The 18,715-nt window shown below is 44.5% G+C and overlaps 1 protein-coding gene across 1 annotated transcript in view; it reads right to left on the reverse strand.

The window, feature by feature from the left end:
- Positions 1–2,563: 2,563 nt before the first annotated feature.
- mpped1 (metallophosphoesterase domain containing 1) overlaps positions 2,564–18,715 on the reverse strand; it is a 36,584-nt gene continuing 20,432 nt past the window's right edge. The window contains exons 5-7 of the mRNA XM_036520162.1: positions 6,605–6,720; positions 4,997–5,110; positions 2,564–4,250 (exon numbers count right to left, since the gene is read on the reverse strand). Coding sequence (XP_036376055.1) covers positions 4,132–4,250; positions 4,997–5,110; positions 6,605–6,720 — 349 coding nt within the window. The 3' untranslated portion in view covers positions 2,564–4,131. The remainder of the gene's footprint in view (positions 4,251–4,996; positions 5,111–6,604; positions 6,721–18,715) is intronic.

Raw genomic sequence — 18,715 nt, forward strand, 5'->3', positions numbered from 1 at the left:
ACAAATTACACAGCCTCTGTCCACCAGCACAGTCCTCATCCACTACAAAATACACAGCCTGAGTCCACCAGCACAGTCCTCATCCACTACAAAATACACAGCCTGAATCCACCAGCATAGTCTCCTATCATTACAAATTAGCCTGAGTCCACCAGCATAGTCCCCATTCACTACAAATTACACAGCCTCTGTCCACCAGCACAGGTTCTGAGTTCAGGGTGCAGTTTGCTTCTTCATGCCATCATTGCTGAAGTTACTTGAGGCCAGTGCCTTGGAAGGAAACACGCATGAGGTATTATGAAAGGCAAAGGAGAGACCAGCTGCACCCCGGGAAGCTTTCTGCATCGGAACGGTGAGTAACAACTTGGAGGCAGCCTCCGTTTCAAAGGGGTTGATGTGAGTGTGGTGAATTGATCGCAGCTGGCTTTGGTGTGGCTAGATATTGGAGAAACAGGCCAATCCAGAACCGCCCCCCTAACCCCGTAACCCTCATAGATCTGAGAGGGCTGGATAGGTGTATGCAATAAAGCAAAAACTCCTCCCAGCCTGATATCTACCCAGTCCTCTCAGATCACTGGGGGGTAGTCAGCAAGAGCCCAGGAGAAGAGACTCACAGCTGGTTATGGATTGGGCAGAAGTATGGTCCAGTTTTAAGTTTAAAGTGTTCTGTCCACAGCACTACAGAACTGTTAATATGCATAGCGGTTTTTAGTAGAGAACTGCAATATTCACAGTCAGTACAATTTATCATCAGTCTCTCCTTTCAAAATTAATAATGTGGAAAAACAAAAACATTCTTCCATTTACATTAATTGACATATTGGCACCTTTTTTGAGACTGACAACAGAATGACTTTTAATTTTATGTGCTTGAGAATTGACCAGACTTTAGCGGTGTGTTTATGATGCTCTATAACAAAATGATGGGCTTTTTTTTCACCTGACAGTATACAGTAGCTTGTTATTACACACACACATTATCTTTTTATTACTATTAAGGGATAATCATATTTAATGTAGACAACCGAGAGGCAGGAAGAACATTTGAGGAACCTGAACATGAAAGAATAAAGTCAGCCCTTCCGAGAACTTTTTATTTTTGCAAAGACACAGCTGATGGCAAACTGAAAGCTATCTATAAGTAGCATATCTTGGATGAATCACACTGTATCCCCCAGGATTACTGATGTAATTATTTAAATGAAGCTTCTTATTACAAAAGTGCTGAGGAGTAGAAGACGGAATTCACAGTATAAGAGAGAAAATCAGATTTTTAATTGATTAAGTTGGATAAAGTTTTACAAGAATAAATAGATTTCATATGAAACAGATATCTTTTGATTCTCGCAATGGAGTGAACCCTGAGAACAACTTTCTGGCTCATTTTACACAGGATGAAATACAAGAAAGAGGACACACAGCCCAGCACTCCGCACAAGGTTTGAGTTTAATTTGTGTAAATGATCTTTCTGGAAAAAAGAAACAAATTTCATGAAAGGCTTGACATATTAAAAGAGCAGTTTTCTTATGCAGTACACTGTAGCTCAATATTAAAAGTGGATTCTTTTTGCTGTAGGGATTATAAAATATCATACATTATTAAATCAAAAACATTTCAACAGTATACCCCAAACAAAACACACAACACAAAAAAGAGACTGTCAAAGAAAAACAGAAGCTCTTTTTTCAAATTCAGAACAGCATGCCCCAAGGAACCAACTAACAAAGACGACAGCAAACCTTTAGATTGAGTTCTGAGAGAAAGCGGGAAACGTACGGCACATTAAAAAAACTGAACAAGAAAAGCCAAACACGCAAAAACCTCTGTGAAACACTTCAGCACAGAGATCAACTTTACCAAACCCAATGTAAATATTCTAAAGAAGATCCCACAGAAATAGAGTGAAATAAAATGAATCCCAGTCCATCTCTGTTAATATTTAATTCACAGACTCACATGAAGTGAGTTGCGTTTCCCTCAGAATGCATCTTATCAATATGGCCACAGGAGAAATCTCTCTCTTACCTACACCCCCTACTACACCCCCCTCCCCCTACAGTTTCCCTTTATTCCCCACACGAGCCAATCACAGCCAATCCACAGCCGCCCCCCCCCCCCTGACTGAATGAGTGACAGTTTCAGAACACGGTAAAGGGACACCACCCTGTTCTAAATACAAACCATTTATGAATTCCTCAAGGTCACTGGGAACTGGTGCGAACAACCCCAGGCTGAACATGCAACATCCTCATAACATTCCTGCAACGTTTGAGCAATGCTGCAAAAGGGTCATCGAAGAAAGCAGGCCCAACGAAGACCATCACTCAGCCCCATGTTTCCCCATAGTTGCACTGTGCTGCTCAACACGGAATTCCACACTGAATCGCACTAAGATTTATACAATCATAAGAGGGCCTTGATTTGTATGTAAAAAGTCGACTGAAAGAAAGAAAAAAGGCATAAAGAGAGGACTGCTGTCTGCATTTTTACCACTACATTAAATATTAATACTATACAAAGAAGGCTAGTAATGAAAATATATTTAACACACACAGGAATAAATTGTAGCCAGGGGGCTGAAAATGAGAGCCTTGATAAATTAAAGTGGAGAACACTGAGATCAAAGTCCGGCGCAGTCTTGGTACGCTACCCACACACAGAGCTGAAGAAGCTGTGATTTTCAGACAGCATTCTTTTAAGGTAATTTTGAAAGAGCACCATTTACTGTGTTTAACCTGAACACTTCGTTGTGTGCCAGACAAAATACTAAGTAAATACTATCAGATTTTGAACTACCTTTTTACCTCAAAACTATTTCACTTCTGAAATCTGGTGTCTCACTTTAAAGACATTAGAAATATTTGGCTCTCCAGGGAGGATAGAGAAGAGTTTGGTCATATTGTGAATGAAGATATAAGGATCCAATATAAACGTATTAAGAAAATATGGTTTGCTCCTTAACCTTTGTTCAGCTTTGTGAATGGACACTGGAATGGAGTCAGATGCATTCCAGAACTGCATTACAATTTTAAGAATCTGAACATTCTAGAAGTGTTCACCGTGACCATTAACCTTTCCATCATTTGCTTTCACACTATCTCTTATTAGCTTTAGCATTGTCTCCTTTTACCATTAACATCGTCTCTTGCTTACAAAGTGCCAGAGGGTTGGGAACAAACTGCGAAAACTTTGAGTCCAGAGTGAGCAGCACGGCCACATAATGACTATGTGAAAAAAGATAACACTGCTGGTGACCCCCAAATATAGTTGTTGGCAGCACGGTGCTTTAGCAGATGATAGGAGGTTGAGCTGGGCACACAGACATTGCTTGGAAAGCAAAGGAGGGCCCCCTGAACACATTTCCAAATCTATAAGAGGCATAGAGAAAGTTTTAATGAGTCCCCGGGGAGTGCTGCCAATGCGCTTACCATTCAGTTTCACACAGACCCGTGGCTATGGCTTCCTGCTCCCTGCGGCATTCATCCACACGTCCCCGGGCCTGCCCCCGCGCCAGGACCCTCAGCACCAGTGCCACGGTGGGACGGGGAATTCTGGGAGGTGTGCGTGTGTGCGTGTGCGTTTGGGGTGGGAGGGGATCTACTGTACACTCATCCCATTTGGTGCAGGAGACAGGGGCACAGAGCACAAGGGCATTCCAGAGCTCTCGGGTTATAACGCAACCAAAAAACTCACAGTCCTCATGCAGCAACTCAACAGCCCATGTCGGGGGAAATGCCATTCGTGGCTGCGCAGCATGTCCGTGAAATGGATCAGAAACGCACTCCAGAATAAACACTGAGAAGAAAACCCAGGCTGGTAGTCGAGACGCGGAGCTGCTCGGCGATCGCGAGATTGTCAGCCGACTGAAGTGCAACAGAAAGAGCGAAACGGCGCACGCGGGGTCCTCTGGCTCTCAGTGTGAGCGCACTGCTGCGCCATCGTTCAGGTTCAAAAGAAGAGCAGACAGCATACAATAAAAACCACACAAGGAAACTCTACAAGACACCGGGCCACCACGGGCCACCATAGAGGAACGGTCAGTCAGAACTCTGCATATTTACATCCCCGCCCATCCTACCTACGGTAAGAAAGAGTTCGAGGGGGAGGGGGAAGGGGCGGGGCCTGTTCAGTCATGTGCTCCGGGGCGTGGGCAGGTCGAACACTATGGGGGGGTTCATGGGCTGGAAGTTGACGGTGCAGGCCGACGCGTTGATGAAGGTGGTGGAGCCGTCCGTCATCACTCCGTAGCCTATCAGAGAGGAAAGAAACACAGGCTGTGATTCGAACCAGTCTCTTCAAGTCTCTTTGAGAGCTCCAGCATAAGCCACCTCTCTCAGAGAATGTGATCTACTTTCTAATCGGGAGAGCTCCTGGGGCCACAGAGCTCTAGAGGAGTAACTGACCTGATAACCTGGAACGCTGGGACAGCAGTCCCACTGCTGAAATGAGCACAGCTATCAAAGTGCCAAAAACAAGTTTAGGCTTCTTAAATGTGTATCTGTTCTATTCCAAACTGTCACCCTAGACACAAATGTGGTTCCTGCTTATTCAGCCCAAAGTGATCAGCCTTTGATCCTTAAAGCCACCCATAACAGGAAATAACTGCCAATCTGACACATACTGTACTAAATGAAGCTATGAAACCCAACTAAATAAACATAGTTATTGCACAGCTGTGTGTATTTAGAGAACCTCCTCAATGTGTATGGTTAATCTGAGTGGACAAACCCAGCACATTACAGACCAAGAAAGGCTTGGAAGATACCATACTTTGCTAGACTATGAATAGTTCCATATTGAGGTGTTGGCTGTGATGTACTCCTCTCGCATAGTTATTTGAGATACCTGAGGTCCTATATATAATAATAATGTGAATAAAGATATCATAATATCAACAGTAATGAGGAAAAGATTTCAAGGATACAGTTAGTCTGTATCCATTGCAGTTGTTACTGTGATAGGAGATTGCTGGGTGTGGGGGAAGAGGTGCGGTACCTTCATGAATGTGTCCGAACACGTGCAGCTTGGGCTGCACTCTCCTCTGGACCGTGTTCAGGAGCTCCACGCACCCGACGCGCTGCATCTTCCTCGGGACCCAGTCCAGGAACCCTGCGCAGCGGGGAACAGTCAGACACTCCGACACGCTCCGCTCTGCCTCCGTGCTGAGGTCAGTTATTAGCCTGGAGCCACTTGAGCGCACAGGCCCGCTTCTCTGGATTAAATCTGCAGAGTCACAGAGTCTGCAGCACTGCAGCGCATCTGTACAGATTCACTCATTTTTACAGCACTCAGACACATGGAGTGGCATATATAGTGGACTCAAAGAAAAGCAGACATCCAGGTGATTTAAAGATCAGCAAACCTGTACCAAATCTGTGAAGGAAAAAACACAGTGAAGTATACAGTACAGAAATACTCTGGGATACAGATAATTGACTATGAGAGAATCATCTTATTCTGTGACTAAATCAGATGGATGTTTAATCTTTAAATTCCTCATGATACTAATGAGTAAACTAACAACGACAAATCCTGCATCCCCACAGCAGGGGGGGTTGAGATGAGTGCCAATAAAGTGATTTTGCACCTTCCTCACGTTGTATGTGACTCAATATCTTAAAGGAGAATTTAAATACTTATGGAAGCTCGTGTTACACTTCTTAAAATGCTGACATGCGTCTTCGCTCCAACCCCACCCCCTCCTCTGCGGAATCCTCCAGCAGTAGTTACAGTCCTGTGTTTCTGCAGTGGGGGGGGGCGCAAACAGTCACGTATATTTATGGGTTCATTTTACAGAGTGAGTCTGAGAGGCAGAAAAGAACAGGGGTGCGACTTAGATGCAGAAAAACACGTTTCCGTCCCCACGTTCGCTGTGAGCTACACTCCACACAAACAGCTGTTTATGTCCCAGATGTTTTCAGACGCATCCAGGTTGGTTGTGTAGAGGATGTAGCCCCAGTCTAATTTTTGCCGATTTTGTCAGCAATTTAACACTATCATCACATTTCACATCCAAAGCATTTTATCTCTGTATGCTTCTGTAGACACTGATCTTTGTGTCACCTGAGCTTTTGTTATGCTAACCTACCTTATCCTTAACCCACCAAGCTCAACTCAACACAGAGGTGTGAAATTCACCTTCCATTTACAGGCTACATTTACCACTATCCAGCCATTAGTTCCTCAGTTCTGTCATTATATGCTTCAAGACTCACGCTGACGACAGTTCGCCCACACTTGATACATCTTAGCAGATCAAACAGAACAAAACATCTTTTTGTACTCATGATTGACATGAATTTTCCTCAATTAATTCTGGATATATTCTGTTGTTTGGGGCTGAAAGCACCTGTACAATAGAGCTTTGTTACAAAGAAAGGAATTGTTCAGTGTATTTGTGTTTGTGCGTATATGTGCGTATGTAGCAGAGAGAACAAACACTGGTGTGGCTGTGTGTGTGTTCTCGCACTTGTGTGTGTATGTAGAAGGGAGGACAAACACTGGTGTGTGTGCGCATGTGTGTGTGTGTGCATATGTGCCCGCGTGTGTGCGTATGCGTGTGTATAGGATGGACGGAGGACGCCGGTGCGATGCAGCACTCACCCAGCGGGGGGCAGTGTGTGACCAGGATGTCGGTGGTGTCGGGGATCTGGTTCCACTTGTCCAGCAGGGCCTGACCCCGCGGCAGGTTAAAGCCCCAGCCGTAGTACCAGGGCTGCCTGTCAGGGGAAAAGGATGGGGCAGTTAGCACAGGGGAGAGAGAGTCCTGCTTCCTCTCACAGCACTACTGCTCAATGCACTTAAACAGGGATGAACACACACACACACACACACACACACACACACACACACACACACACACACACACACACACAAAGTGGGGAGTGAAAGGTTCTCTACAGGGAAGGTGAGGAAAAGCAGAGACTGCTCTTAGTTTAAGTGTAAACTGCCTGATCCACACCCCTGTAATCTGCTCCCATTCAATTCAAGCAGCTCTGACAGGTACACCTAATTACAGTGCTTATTAGACACCCTTATCCAGGGAAGCTTTTAGCGGTTTACCACCTCAAACCTTCTGTGACTCTTGTATACAGCTGGATTTTAGTTGGGGTGAAGGAAATCGCTTTGCTGAAAGGCACAACAGCAAGGGCCCATTCTCAGTTCACATGGATTAGCATTGGATCCAGGCCCACTGCTCTGAGCCAGTGTTTACCATTCAGTTTCAACCAATGCTGATATAGCACATCCTCCTCCACTCTCCCTGATCCTTTACATTCACTTGCTGCCGACAATGCTGTGCTGAAACGGTTCAAAACATGCAAAAAAATGATAGCCACAGTGGCATTTATCTAGTTCACGATGGTTCTCAGGACACACCTGAAGACTAGACAAAGCAACCGTGGAACCTCTTAGACATTGGCATGGATGCTGGCAGTGAGAGTCGTAAGTGTTGATCATCATCATCATAATCATCGTCGTCATCATCATCCCTGCAGCGTTCTGATCTCCCTCTGACTAATCTTAATCCACCTTCAGATTAGCAGCAGAGCTCCAGGAGTAATCTGACAGTTCCTGGGCTTGGTAAAGCAGGGCGGGAAACCCACTGAGACACACTCGTGTGAGGGAGACTTAGTGTCAACAACTCCCTCTCCTGGGCGTGAACAGTGACAGGAAGTGCGAATCCACTCAACCACTTCCTGCTGTGACATCCGCAGGGGCCAGTACTCAACAGTACCTCTTATATTGTCCTGGAATGCTCTCCTAAACTCTCAATGAAGGTCATGTGATCAAGCTGAGAGAAGATGGCCAAAGCAAGCAATAACCACTACTGACTCCATTAACGCTACTTAATCAAAAGACATAGGAGCAAATCATTTTGGACCAAGACGTACACTATCGGGTCATGGAGAGTGAGTGACCAGCGATTTGCAGTGCACAGACCATTCCCCAGCCAAAAGGCACAGAGTGTCAGAAGTTCCCATTTCCTGTGATGTCACGTGCACAAACCCTCCGCAAACACAGAAATGGAAGTCTCCTCCTCAAAAGGCGTTTGTTCCACCCAACGCATCGAACGCCGGAGCTTCAAAACAATCTCCGCTCGACAGCGTGGCTTACGCACTATCACTTTGATTCCAGATGCAACAAGCTTGACTGACAGTGTAGAAATTAACATGTCAGTACCGATCTCTCCCAAGATCCATCTTCCACGCCCGCATACGGCTCTCCACGTGTGTGGCCTGCCAGTGGTTAGCTCCGGTACCGGCGGCTTTTTTTAATTTGCGGAGCGCAGTCACTTGTAACGCCAGCTTTTATTGCGGAGCGTCGGAGGCGTCGGCGTTTAGCAGCGACTCGGACGGCTTTTTCATTTCCTGCCTCCGCCTGTCAGAACTCTTCCTAGCTTCCTGCCGTCACGCCGCCCGGTGGACGCCAGCCAGACCGGGGAATGTGACAGTGACGGCAACGCGCGCGCTCAAGCGTGTATGCTCACGCACGCACCTAAACACACACACACACACACACACACACACACACACACAAACTGCATACAAGCTAGTGTTACAGTAATGTCCTATTTCACTCTTGAGGCTTGGCCATGACAAATGTAAGGAAATACAATGCATTACAACACAGCCATTCAGGCAGCAGAATTCATTAGTAAAGAAGGTAAAACACACAGATCACCCTACTACCTAAGGGGGGTTTTTGCTTTGGTGAGATGCAGCTTAACTTTATTCTTACATCTATGACGCATGTAGGTAATGCAAACTCCAGTGGCAATTCTTATCTTGTCTAAAACAATGAATGATGTCCACCACTGCACTTTGGGGGGGGGTGAGAGAAGCAATTCGCAGTCACAAAATTTAAATATAACTCACTGAAAGAGGGGGATTATTAAGGAGGGCAATGCATTTTGTGCAATAAAACATGACCTTGCTTAGGTACAGAAACTATTTACAACTTCAGTCTTGCTTCTTTAAGAGGAAAGTCTTAGATATATAAAGATTCAGTGACAGGGCATGTCATCTTTCCGAATTCACTCAAAAGACTGTCTTACCTTTATTCTGTTTCTGTGTCACTGCTAAGTTGACAACAGTAGCAGCAGCAGTAGTAGTAATAATAATAATAATAACAATAATCATAATAATAGTAAGAATAATAAGAAGAAGAATAGATGTGTAATATGAATATAGCACCTTTCATACAAAGAGGCCGATGGTGTTCACCGATGCAGTGTCATATTTTGTGGTAATGAGTTCCATAGCTTTGGAGCATAAAACCAGAAAGCAGACTCTTTTTACAGGTACACAACAGTGGTTGTCCACCAAATGCGAGCTACCAAAGATCATGAGTCTGCTTTCAGTTTTCAGTTGTATTTGTGTTCCCTCAGGCATGAAGGAACCTTTTTCTTGAATTTTGAATTATTGAAATTACACATCAAGGCTATTTTATGAAGTTGTGTTTCTGCTTTGAATGCAATGCATATGCACTCAAAACAAAACTGAATGAAACACACGTCTTATGGGAAAACGGATCAACCACTGGCAAGTGTCTGAAATCACAGAGGAAGACAAAGTTCAAAAAAAGGTGAAGCCAGGAATATACCGAGCTAATTACATGATTCATAAAGGACTGATAAGTACCATCACCGCACAGGTACAATGAGAAATTGCAGGTGTTGCTGGAAATGCGGGAAATGATGTACTTCAATATCCATTCTGCATGTAACCTACATGTGTGGTTAAACTTGTACTGTAATGCAAGGCTTCTTTTATGCTTGATATGATGTTTGGTTAAAACCTAAAAATACTGGTGCATCCCCAAAGATATCAGTCCGTCTCTGACTTCTGTTTGTTAGTGATGTGAGGACTAGACCTAAGATGTTCTATAGAAAACACTTTAATGTACTTCGTCTTACAGCGGATTTCAGCCAACATGTGTGATCCACTTTCATGAAAATGAATGCCTTTCATTCTCTTATCCAGTAATTTCTAATGAGGCAATGACAGTAACATACAACAAGCTGACTTTTGCAACTCCCTTTCTTACCAAGCGGCTTCACATTTCTGATACAAATCAACATGGGCTAAGACAGCAGTAGCCAAACAGATCTGATTGGGTCTTAGCAACTGGAAGAACAACTCTGATAGGAGCCCATAAAAGGCCCCTGCTGTTTTGACAGAAGAAGGTCAAGAGGAAAAAGCATTTATCCTGGGAAATTGTGTCCTATTTAAGGGTCCCTTTTTTTCCCAGGCCAATTAATATTCAATCATTTCCTGCATCAGATGAGACTAAACATTTTTGATGAAATGTATGAGATTCTGTGAGTGTGATTAGATTGCCTAACACATTTAAACCAGCCTTAATATATTTATCGCCGCGCTGAAATATTCATGCCTAGCCTTAAATGAATGTCTCAGTTAAAACAAGCAGAGACTAGTTCTCCCCATCTATCTTTCTGTCTTAATATTTAATTGGGGGCAGCACTTTCATTCCCTCTGATATTGGGTCTTTAAAGGCGGCTCCAGTCTGTTCTCTGAAGACTTAAACATACTTGCCGAAATTACCCGGGGGGGGGGGGGGGGGGGGGGGGGGGGGTGGGCGTTGAGCACTTGAAAATTAAGTCTAGGGAAAAAAGTTTGCTGGGACGTCATTAGTGTTTTATATCCGGCTTGGCTGGAGCTCACTGCAACAATGAGATGATAGTGAGGCCAAGTGACCTTTAACTCCTCGTCCTCATAGAACACAAGCAATAAGGATTATGACCCTCCTTTTTACTTCCGTCATAGGAGATCTTCTCCTGGACATCTTATGATGTTGAAACTTTACAGTGACCCCACTCCTACAGCTAGGCACTGCACTGGAGACAGGGTCAGCACCACATGGGGTTACTGTGGGTTGCCTGCTTCTCTATTCTACAGTAATAATAGAGTATAACAGGCCTACATGAAGAGATGAACTGGAACTATAAGCAGACAGATTTAATTAAAAGAAAATATTTCACAAAGTACATACATTTTTCTGATGAATTAAAAGGATGAGCCATTTTTAGATGTCCCCGTTCTTCGTTTAAATATGGTTTTATTGAGTCAGGATTGGAATTATAATTCCAGCGTTGTTTTGTAAAGATAAATGATGTGTTTATTTTACTAAGGATAACATGTTATTTTGCTCATTAAGGATATGAACTATGAATGCGATCCAGTTAATAAGGATGGCAATTATTGAGGTGATTTTTAAATAAAGAATTATAAATGTAAATTTGCTTATTAAGCGCACGAATTATAAATGTGATTTGTTTCATGAGAATGCAAAATAGGAAGCAGATGTTTGGGCTGTGCTCAGTCTCAAGGCAAAGCTATATCTTGTGTTCAGTCTCCAGGCAAATCTGTAAGTGATGCTCTCCCGATGAGAAAAATCTTTTTACTTTTGATGTGGTTTCTCTTTATAATGTGATGGAGGATGCAAAAGCAAAAAGCCATTGCGCAGTGGTGGGTCAATATTGTATTTAATCAGTATGTAATGACAGTCTTGATGTGAATGTAAATTCGCTGCTTATAGAATTAGAATATAAAGCTTGTCTACATTCTCTCCTACCCTAATGGTATCAGTGAGAGCCGCTGATAAATTATTAACAAATCACTTTCTGAAATACCGGCAGGCACAATGCTTCAATATTTAATTCCACCGGTTAACTTCCAGCTTGTTAAAAAAATGTTATGAGAAACTCTTGATTTTAAAAGAGCACATTAATGTTTTAAGGGAATTTTAAATCTAAATTAACTTGGATTTATGGCGGTGTGGGAGGAGCGGTTTGTGCTGAGAACAGACAGATCTGGCTGGGTTGTGGAGCCGCGCTTCTCCTCACGAAAAGTTCAACTTCAAAGCGCCTTCTGCCGCTCGTCGACGGGACGAGGGGAGGAGGTGCTGCATGCGAGCGGACTGCATTTGAACCGGTTTGAACCGGCTTCACGGGTTTGGACAATCCCTTACAAGTGTGAACACTCCCTGGCAAGAGTAGAGGATGGCTGCGTCTCAGTGCTGGACACTGAAGTGGGCTAAATGTTCAGTGGAGGCAGTCCTTGAAGTGTGCTAAGTGTGTGTGTGTGTGTGTGTGTGTGTGCTGTACACCTTCACTGCTCGAGTACCCACTGAGGTCAGAGAGCGCACCATAAACCCCATACAGTGCAGCTGTGTACAGAGATACAGGTAGTGGTGGGATGAAGACCCCTCCCTGTCATCACGTCTTGATTTAATTAAGAAAGAGTGGATTTAATGACCCTAATTACAGCTTTGGAGGCAGGGGAAGAGATGGGGAAATTAAAGCGAGCCGGGCGCATATATAATTAGAATACGTGACTGTCCCTCCCCCAGACGCTCACTGTGCTGGTCTAGGGGTGGGGGAGCTTATCCTATTGGGACAGCCTGTCATTTCTTACCACAGAGTTATTATTAAAGTCCTCGCTATTACCAGATATGAGATGTACACACACACACACCCCCACCGAAGCTAACCGTGTTAAGAATCCATTTCAATTAAAACTATTTGGGGTCAGAGCAATCCCTGGCTACTGGCTAGTACATATAGAGGTCATTGGCAGTCTGCTTAAGGGAAACGCCCATAGAAAAGGCAGCACTTTGGACCTGATCTTTCATCTCAGAGCACATTCTGACAGACTTCAGATAACTGAACTATTCATATTCTCACACACACACACACACACACACACCTCACAAGTGCTCTCTGCTTCACTACACACACAATCAACTCATTCAATTTACAGAGCTTCATCTACACAATTTTTACAAGACCTTACTGCCATTTATAAATACTGATACGATGAAACATCAAATCTGTGTTTTGCAGAGACAAATTATGTGTTTACTATAGCCATTAGTGTAAGATCTATGATACAATTTATAGCATCTAATGAAGACCTTGCTGCAAGTTATTCATTTCAGCTGCCATTTTTCATAACTTTACATAAACTGTTATCAGGAGATTTATAAATGATGTATATAACACACTCCAATGCATATAGAATCAAGAATGTTGTGCATAAGTTACCCTGATGTAAGTGGAGGAGGCTTAAAATATGAGACAACAGTGGACAGGTCATCTGTGCCGTTCACACATTCAGCATTAGAACAAACATATCTATGATCTAATGCTGTTATGCTTTTGGAATGTTCTGATTAAGTGGTGTGATTGTTATGTAAGAATTACATTACTACCTCTTTAAATCAGGTTAGGTTACCTGTTGAAGTTGGGGTATCGCTGAGGTACAACTGTGCTTCAGTGATAAGGTGATCTAACCTGTTGTGAGTGACGCTTTGCGGCAACTATGAAAAATAGAAAGGAACCAAGGCACCCTGCTTTTCAGAAGAACAAACTCTTCAAACCACCAGTATTCTGGAGGCTGGACCATCCATATATTGCAGCTCACTCTTTGGGGTACTCACAGCAGACAGTTTCATGTCTAACTATTCTACACACAAACTACTCCCATTAATGCTTAGCCATGATCTTGGCAAATACAAATATGTTCTCCGTCTTCTGATGGTCATCATGCCATAAGACTCGAAAGCACTGCATCAAAACATGCCCCTCAGTTATTCTGTGAAGCATTTCAGACCCCTTTCAATATGACCAGTGTCAAAGCAAATGAGAGAGACGCCAGAAAAGATTTTGTTGTCACTGAAAGATAGAGCTACAAGGAACAAAGAAGATAAATCCACAGATGTAAAAGTCTAGGTTCTGTCCTCTCTCAGGAACTCTGTCCTTTCTTCTGTCTTTATGACAGACCTCTCATTCCACACACGTCCCCGTCTGGCAAAGGAGAAGAATGGGTAAATGTCGTGATTAAGAATTAATTGAACACTATTAGATCTTCAGAAAACTTTTAAACCTTTGCTTTAGGAAACAACAGCTCTCTTGGGCTGATCGGGCCCTCTGTGAGCTATCAATGATGCATATATTGTGGACACTAAAGCACATTCGGGTAATGAAGAGGTGTCAGAGGGATCATTGAATTAAAATGTGAGTGATGTCCTCATACAGATCAATTACACTACTCACTGGTCACTTATTTACTATGCAGTGTACGATACAAGATTTGCAGTATAAAAAGGCAACCCATTACTCTACTTAGGGCAAATTACGCAAGAACCCTCAATGCCGGATGTGTGCGCACGGAAAATTGTCCTTGCAATGGCAAAATGATTGAAGAAAAATGACCCGAAATGTTAAATTATTTCCATTTTCACACTGGTACTAAATGCACTTCAAAGCACTTTAGGTATAATGATGTAAAAACGTCAGTGACAGGATGAGATACAGATTTAGCTCCAGATCAAAAAGCTTGTGTAACAAACTGCTCTGAATCCTGACGGTTTTGTCTGTCACAGAACTGAAACAGCACGGCCGTTATTGATGTTGCCGAACATCAAAAACGGGCTGCGAAAAAAAGGCCCCTGACCAGAGAGTGACCGTAAACACGACCGAGGCCCAAAATTAGACATCTGGGCAGTAAAACGATCCCTACGGTCTGATAACCGAACAGAGGAGCAAAGAAACTCCACAAAAGACAAAGGCAAGTAGGATAATTTCCCTTAAGACGCCCGAGTTCATTTGAACAATCGGGCTGCTCTGCGCCGTCTGCGCCGTTGAAGCGATGACCTTGATTTTAATGAGCCAATGAAGACCCACTTCATCAGCTCCGACGGTCTCATCAAGGGTCTGTAAGGGCTGCGGCTTGAAGGCTCGCTCTCTCACAGGCAGGAAATGAGGTGAGGGGGACTGGCTAACCAGAGGTCCCATTACCTCACTGCCCAATGGGAATCCTGCTCCTGGGTCACTTACACAGTTATACAGCCCCCACCGTACATATTAAAGCTGAAGCTTTAACAGAGCTGTGCAGGTAAAGTGGAGGGCACAGCTCTCAGCGCAGGGCTCAAGCCTGCAGCCCCCCTTTACCAGGCCTACAGCCCAAAGCTCTGATCCGCAAGCGGAGCCAAAGATGCAGCAATGTCCATACACACACACACACACACACACACACACACACATTTAGAACACTCCCACAGAACACACACCTGCTGCACGCCATCTCATCACCCACACTCTAAAAGCACAAACGGAGAAGCACGGACTAATCAAATCAAAGAACGGCATCCACAAAAGGACCAAAACCTCCTCAGTCTGAAAAAAAGAAAGAAAAAAAAAAAAAAAAAAAAAAAAAAGAGAGCGGACTTTTTCAGCTTTTAGAACTTTCCAGAAACGTTGACCTCGCCCGTCCTTTTCGGTTCAGATCTCGGCTCACTTCGGCAGCGCACACAACGGCATGCGAACGGACTTTGAAGTTTAATCACAGTGGAACATGCATGCAGTTCTGAAGCCTATAAGACAAATCTACTCAGCAGGACTCCCCTCTGAAGAAGCGGGGAAGAGAAAAACGCTGGGAGGCAGAGAACATCAGACTGCGACGATTGTGTGGATTAAAACGGCGCGCTCCGAGAAAACGGGAGAGCCGGCGACAGCAGCAGGAAGCCAGCCAGCCCATTCAGGTGAGGGATACAGGCGGCCTTCCTGGGGCTATGCTAGTGTTGCGAGTCACAGGGAAAGAGGTCACATCTCTCCCCATCTTTATTTACACGCTAAAAGGCCTGAGCCGACACCCTACTCCCCTAACATGGAGCACGTTGAGGACATTCTCTCCCTATACATGACCAATGTCACTCTCCTGGTTTTGGAGCCCTGGAGTCGCACTGACAAAACACAGCACATGTGCACATACATCACTCACATACAGAACTCTGCACCAGTTACATGAGACTGATGCCGATATTCACTGTTGACTGATGAGGCCATCAGAAATATTAGATTGTGCAAATTGCTGCATTCCCCATTGGCTGGTAGTAGTACTCCCTCTAGCCCACAAGCCTGTCCCTCATACACACCTGCACTCACAGCTCAGATCAGAGTGAAACATCACAGTTTAAGTTAATTGGGATCTGGCTGATCAGTGTTAAACCTTTAGGTGCAAAACCCTAGTGAGCAGACGTGATGGTCTGCTTTGCACAGACGGAGGCGTGATCCTTGATGCATGTTTGCGTGTGGATGGTCCCAGGATGCAGCCGACCACCTGCGGAACGCAACAAAACGCAACAAAATCTGTGGCGCCTGTCTGGGGCGATTGCTCCCTTTGGGGCATTAAAACTCGCAGGGAAACGCCATTCACGACTCCACAAGCTGCTTCTCTGCCACTGGCCCTGCTGCTCCAGCTGAGACAATCACTTTCAGCTGACCTGATGACAACTGCATCATACGGCCCCATAGGAAACGCACGGCAGGACTCAGACCGATCACACATCGCACATCTCCACAAGCTCTGCCTTCACAGCACTCCTCTATAATTTAATTGAAGCTGTCCGACCTACAGTGGGTTGCTCTACGGTTCAGCTGACATAAGATTAAATACATATTGAAGTGTCCTGGGTCATGGTTTTTGTGAGGAAAATGTGTTTCTTTGCTGGAGTCCCGAAATGCAGCTTAATATATTAAAAAAGTAAGATATTACTAAACGACAGCATCGTCCGTGTGGTGTGAGGAGCGAGAGGTGATTCACAGAATTCTGCCACGTTGCCTGCCTCCTGCTGATACACCAGGCAAACCCGCACTGACACCCGTTCTTACTGCAGAACCGCATCTGCGCACAGAGGGACTGCATCGCAGAGAATACGCAGTGTCTTCCTTCTTTACAACAGGACATCAATTTGTACACAGCTGTTCAAATTCAAGCTGATCATTGAGAGCAATGTTCCCTGCCGGGCTGAGCTTAACCCTTAGCGCTCTCCAATGGAAAAGAAACGCTCTCCTGACTGGTGAATCAGGGTGTTTTAACAGGAAAATAGAAGGGAAATAACAGGGGGTTAAAGATGGATTATGACAGATTTACTTTCACTGTTATCAAGCAAATTACATTTTATAATTACCCATCATACAATTATAAAGTATATAATATACGCACGCATATACAACTACATATTATGCAATTAAAGTCAAATCCACGACACCTTGGTGCATTCTCTAATTTGCAGAGGGGGTAGTGCTGGCGGTGGTGTTGCTGATGCCGATGCGAACACCGTGTGGGAGCACACGCCCTTCTGTCAAATGCTGGGCTCGAGTTTCCAGCCCGTTTCTCCCGGTGCTGCCGAGAGCCACCTCTGCTGCTCCTCCCACCCGCGGCCACCGTGCGCTTAAGCCGCCGCTCCTCCACGGCCATTACCCGCCAGAGTGTCGTCAGCCCCCTCCCTCTCTGACAGCTGCCCCAGACTTTGCGATTCCGGTTCACGTCGTCAATTTAAGAAAAGTAGGAGAGTTTACCCTGTGCGCTGAAAGGCTCTGGGGTAGGAGGGAGGGGGAGAGAAAGGGGGGGGGGTGTGAAAGAAAGAGGGAGAGATACAGAGAACAAGAGAGGGTGAGGGAGTGGGAAGGAGAGACAGTGAGAGGGGGAGAGAGAGAACAAGAGAAAGGGAGAAAGAGAGAGAAACGGGGACAGTGCAAGAGGGATAGAGAGGAAAGGAAAGACGGAGAGAAGGGAAGAGTGTGCGAGAGAGGGATACTAAAAGACAGAGGGATGCAGAGAAAGGAGAGGGAGAGTGGGACAGAGTCAACAGAGACAGAGAAAGGGACAGAGAGAGAGAGAAATAAATAAAGGAGTGTGTGTGAGAGAGGGATAGAGAGGCCGAGAGACAGAGAGAGAGCTAGAGAGAGAAAGAAAGGAAGAGGAAGAGGAGAGGGCGAGAGGGAGCGCGCGAGGAGCTGGCAGAGCCGGCACTGACACATGAATAAAAAGCCCATCTCTCGTCGGGAGCGCTCCTCTGCCGGCTCCCTCTGCCTGCTGACACGCTGTAATGAAGTTTGATGTCAGGCAAGACAAACTCATCTCCGTCTTCTCACTCTCCTCTCCTCTCCCCCTTTGTTCTCTGTCTCCTTCCCCCTCTTCTCCGGCTTTGGCAGGGTATGATTTCAGACTCTCTGTGCGAGAGAGGGGACCGGCCGCTTTTCATCTGCATTATTTTCACAAGAGCGGGGAAAACACCAGCGGGGCGTCGTGCGCATTCATGTTGCAAAGTTTGCACTCTCATATTGATATTTTCACAAAAGCTAATACACATTTTCTGCTCCTTGCAATGTAACTTGAACACACACTTTCTTTCATGCCAGGTTAGGCAAAGAAAAGCACAAAGCTTTGACAGAATGCGTTGTAGTTATGAGGTCATTCTTACTGGACCATTATCCTTTTTTCTTCATACACCAGCTCATTGCTGCAATGTATAGCTGTAAGATACACAGCTCTGTTATCACTTGAAATAACACACTTATATGTGTTGCTCAAGATGAGCCTGGTAAAAAAATTGACTGGCCTTTCCCTCCTCTAGCGATTTCAGTTACAGTGCATATCTGTAGATCAATCTATGTCTTCGTTCTAAGGGATTCATGAATAAATCATCAGTAAATAATCATCAAAAATAATATCAATAAATATTCATCAATAAAGAAAAAAAAAGCAAAAAATGACATGCCTCTAAAATTAACTTCTGGTTAATGTTTCAGGATCATGGAATATTTAAAACACAGTTCCCAAGATCCATTTTCTGCCAAACCTATCACTCGTTCCCTTTACCTTTGATTCATTTTAGGCTGCTGAGGGT

Source organism: Megalops cyprinoides, chromosome 25, assembly GCF_013368585.1.
Source record: "Megalops cyprinoides isolate fMegCyp1 chromosome 25, fMegCyp1.pri, whole genome shotgun sequence".
In the NCBI taxonomy this organism is placed as follows: domain Eukaryota; kingdom Metazoa; phylum Chordata; class Actinopteri; order Elopiformes; family Megalopidae; genus Megalops; species Megalops cyprinoides.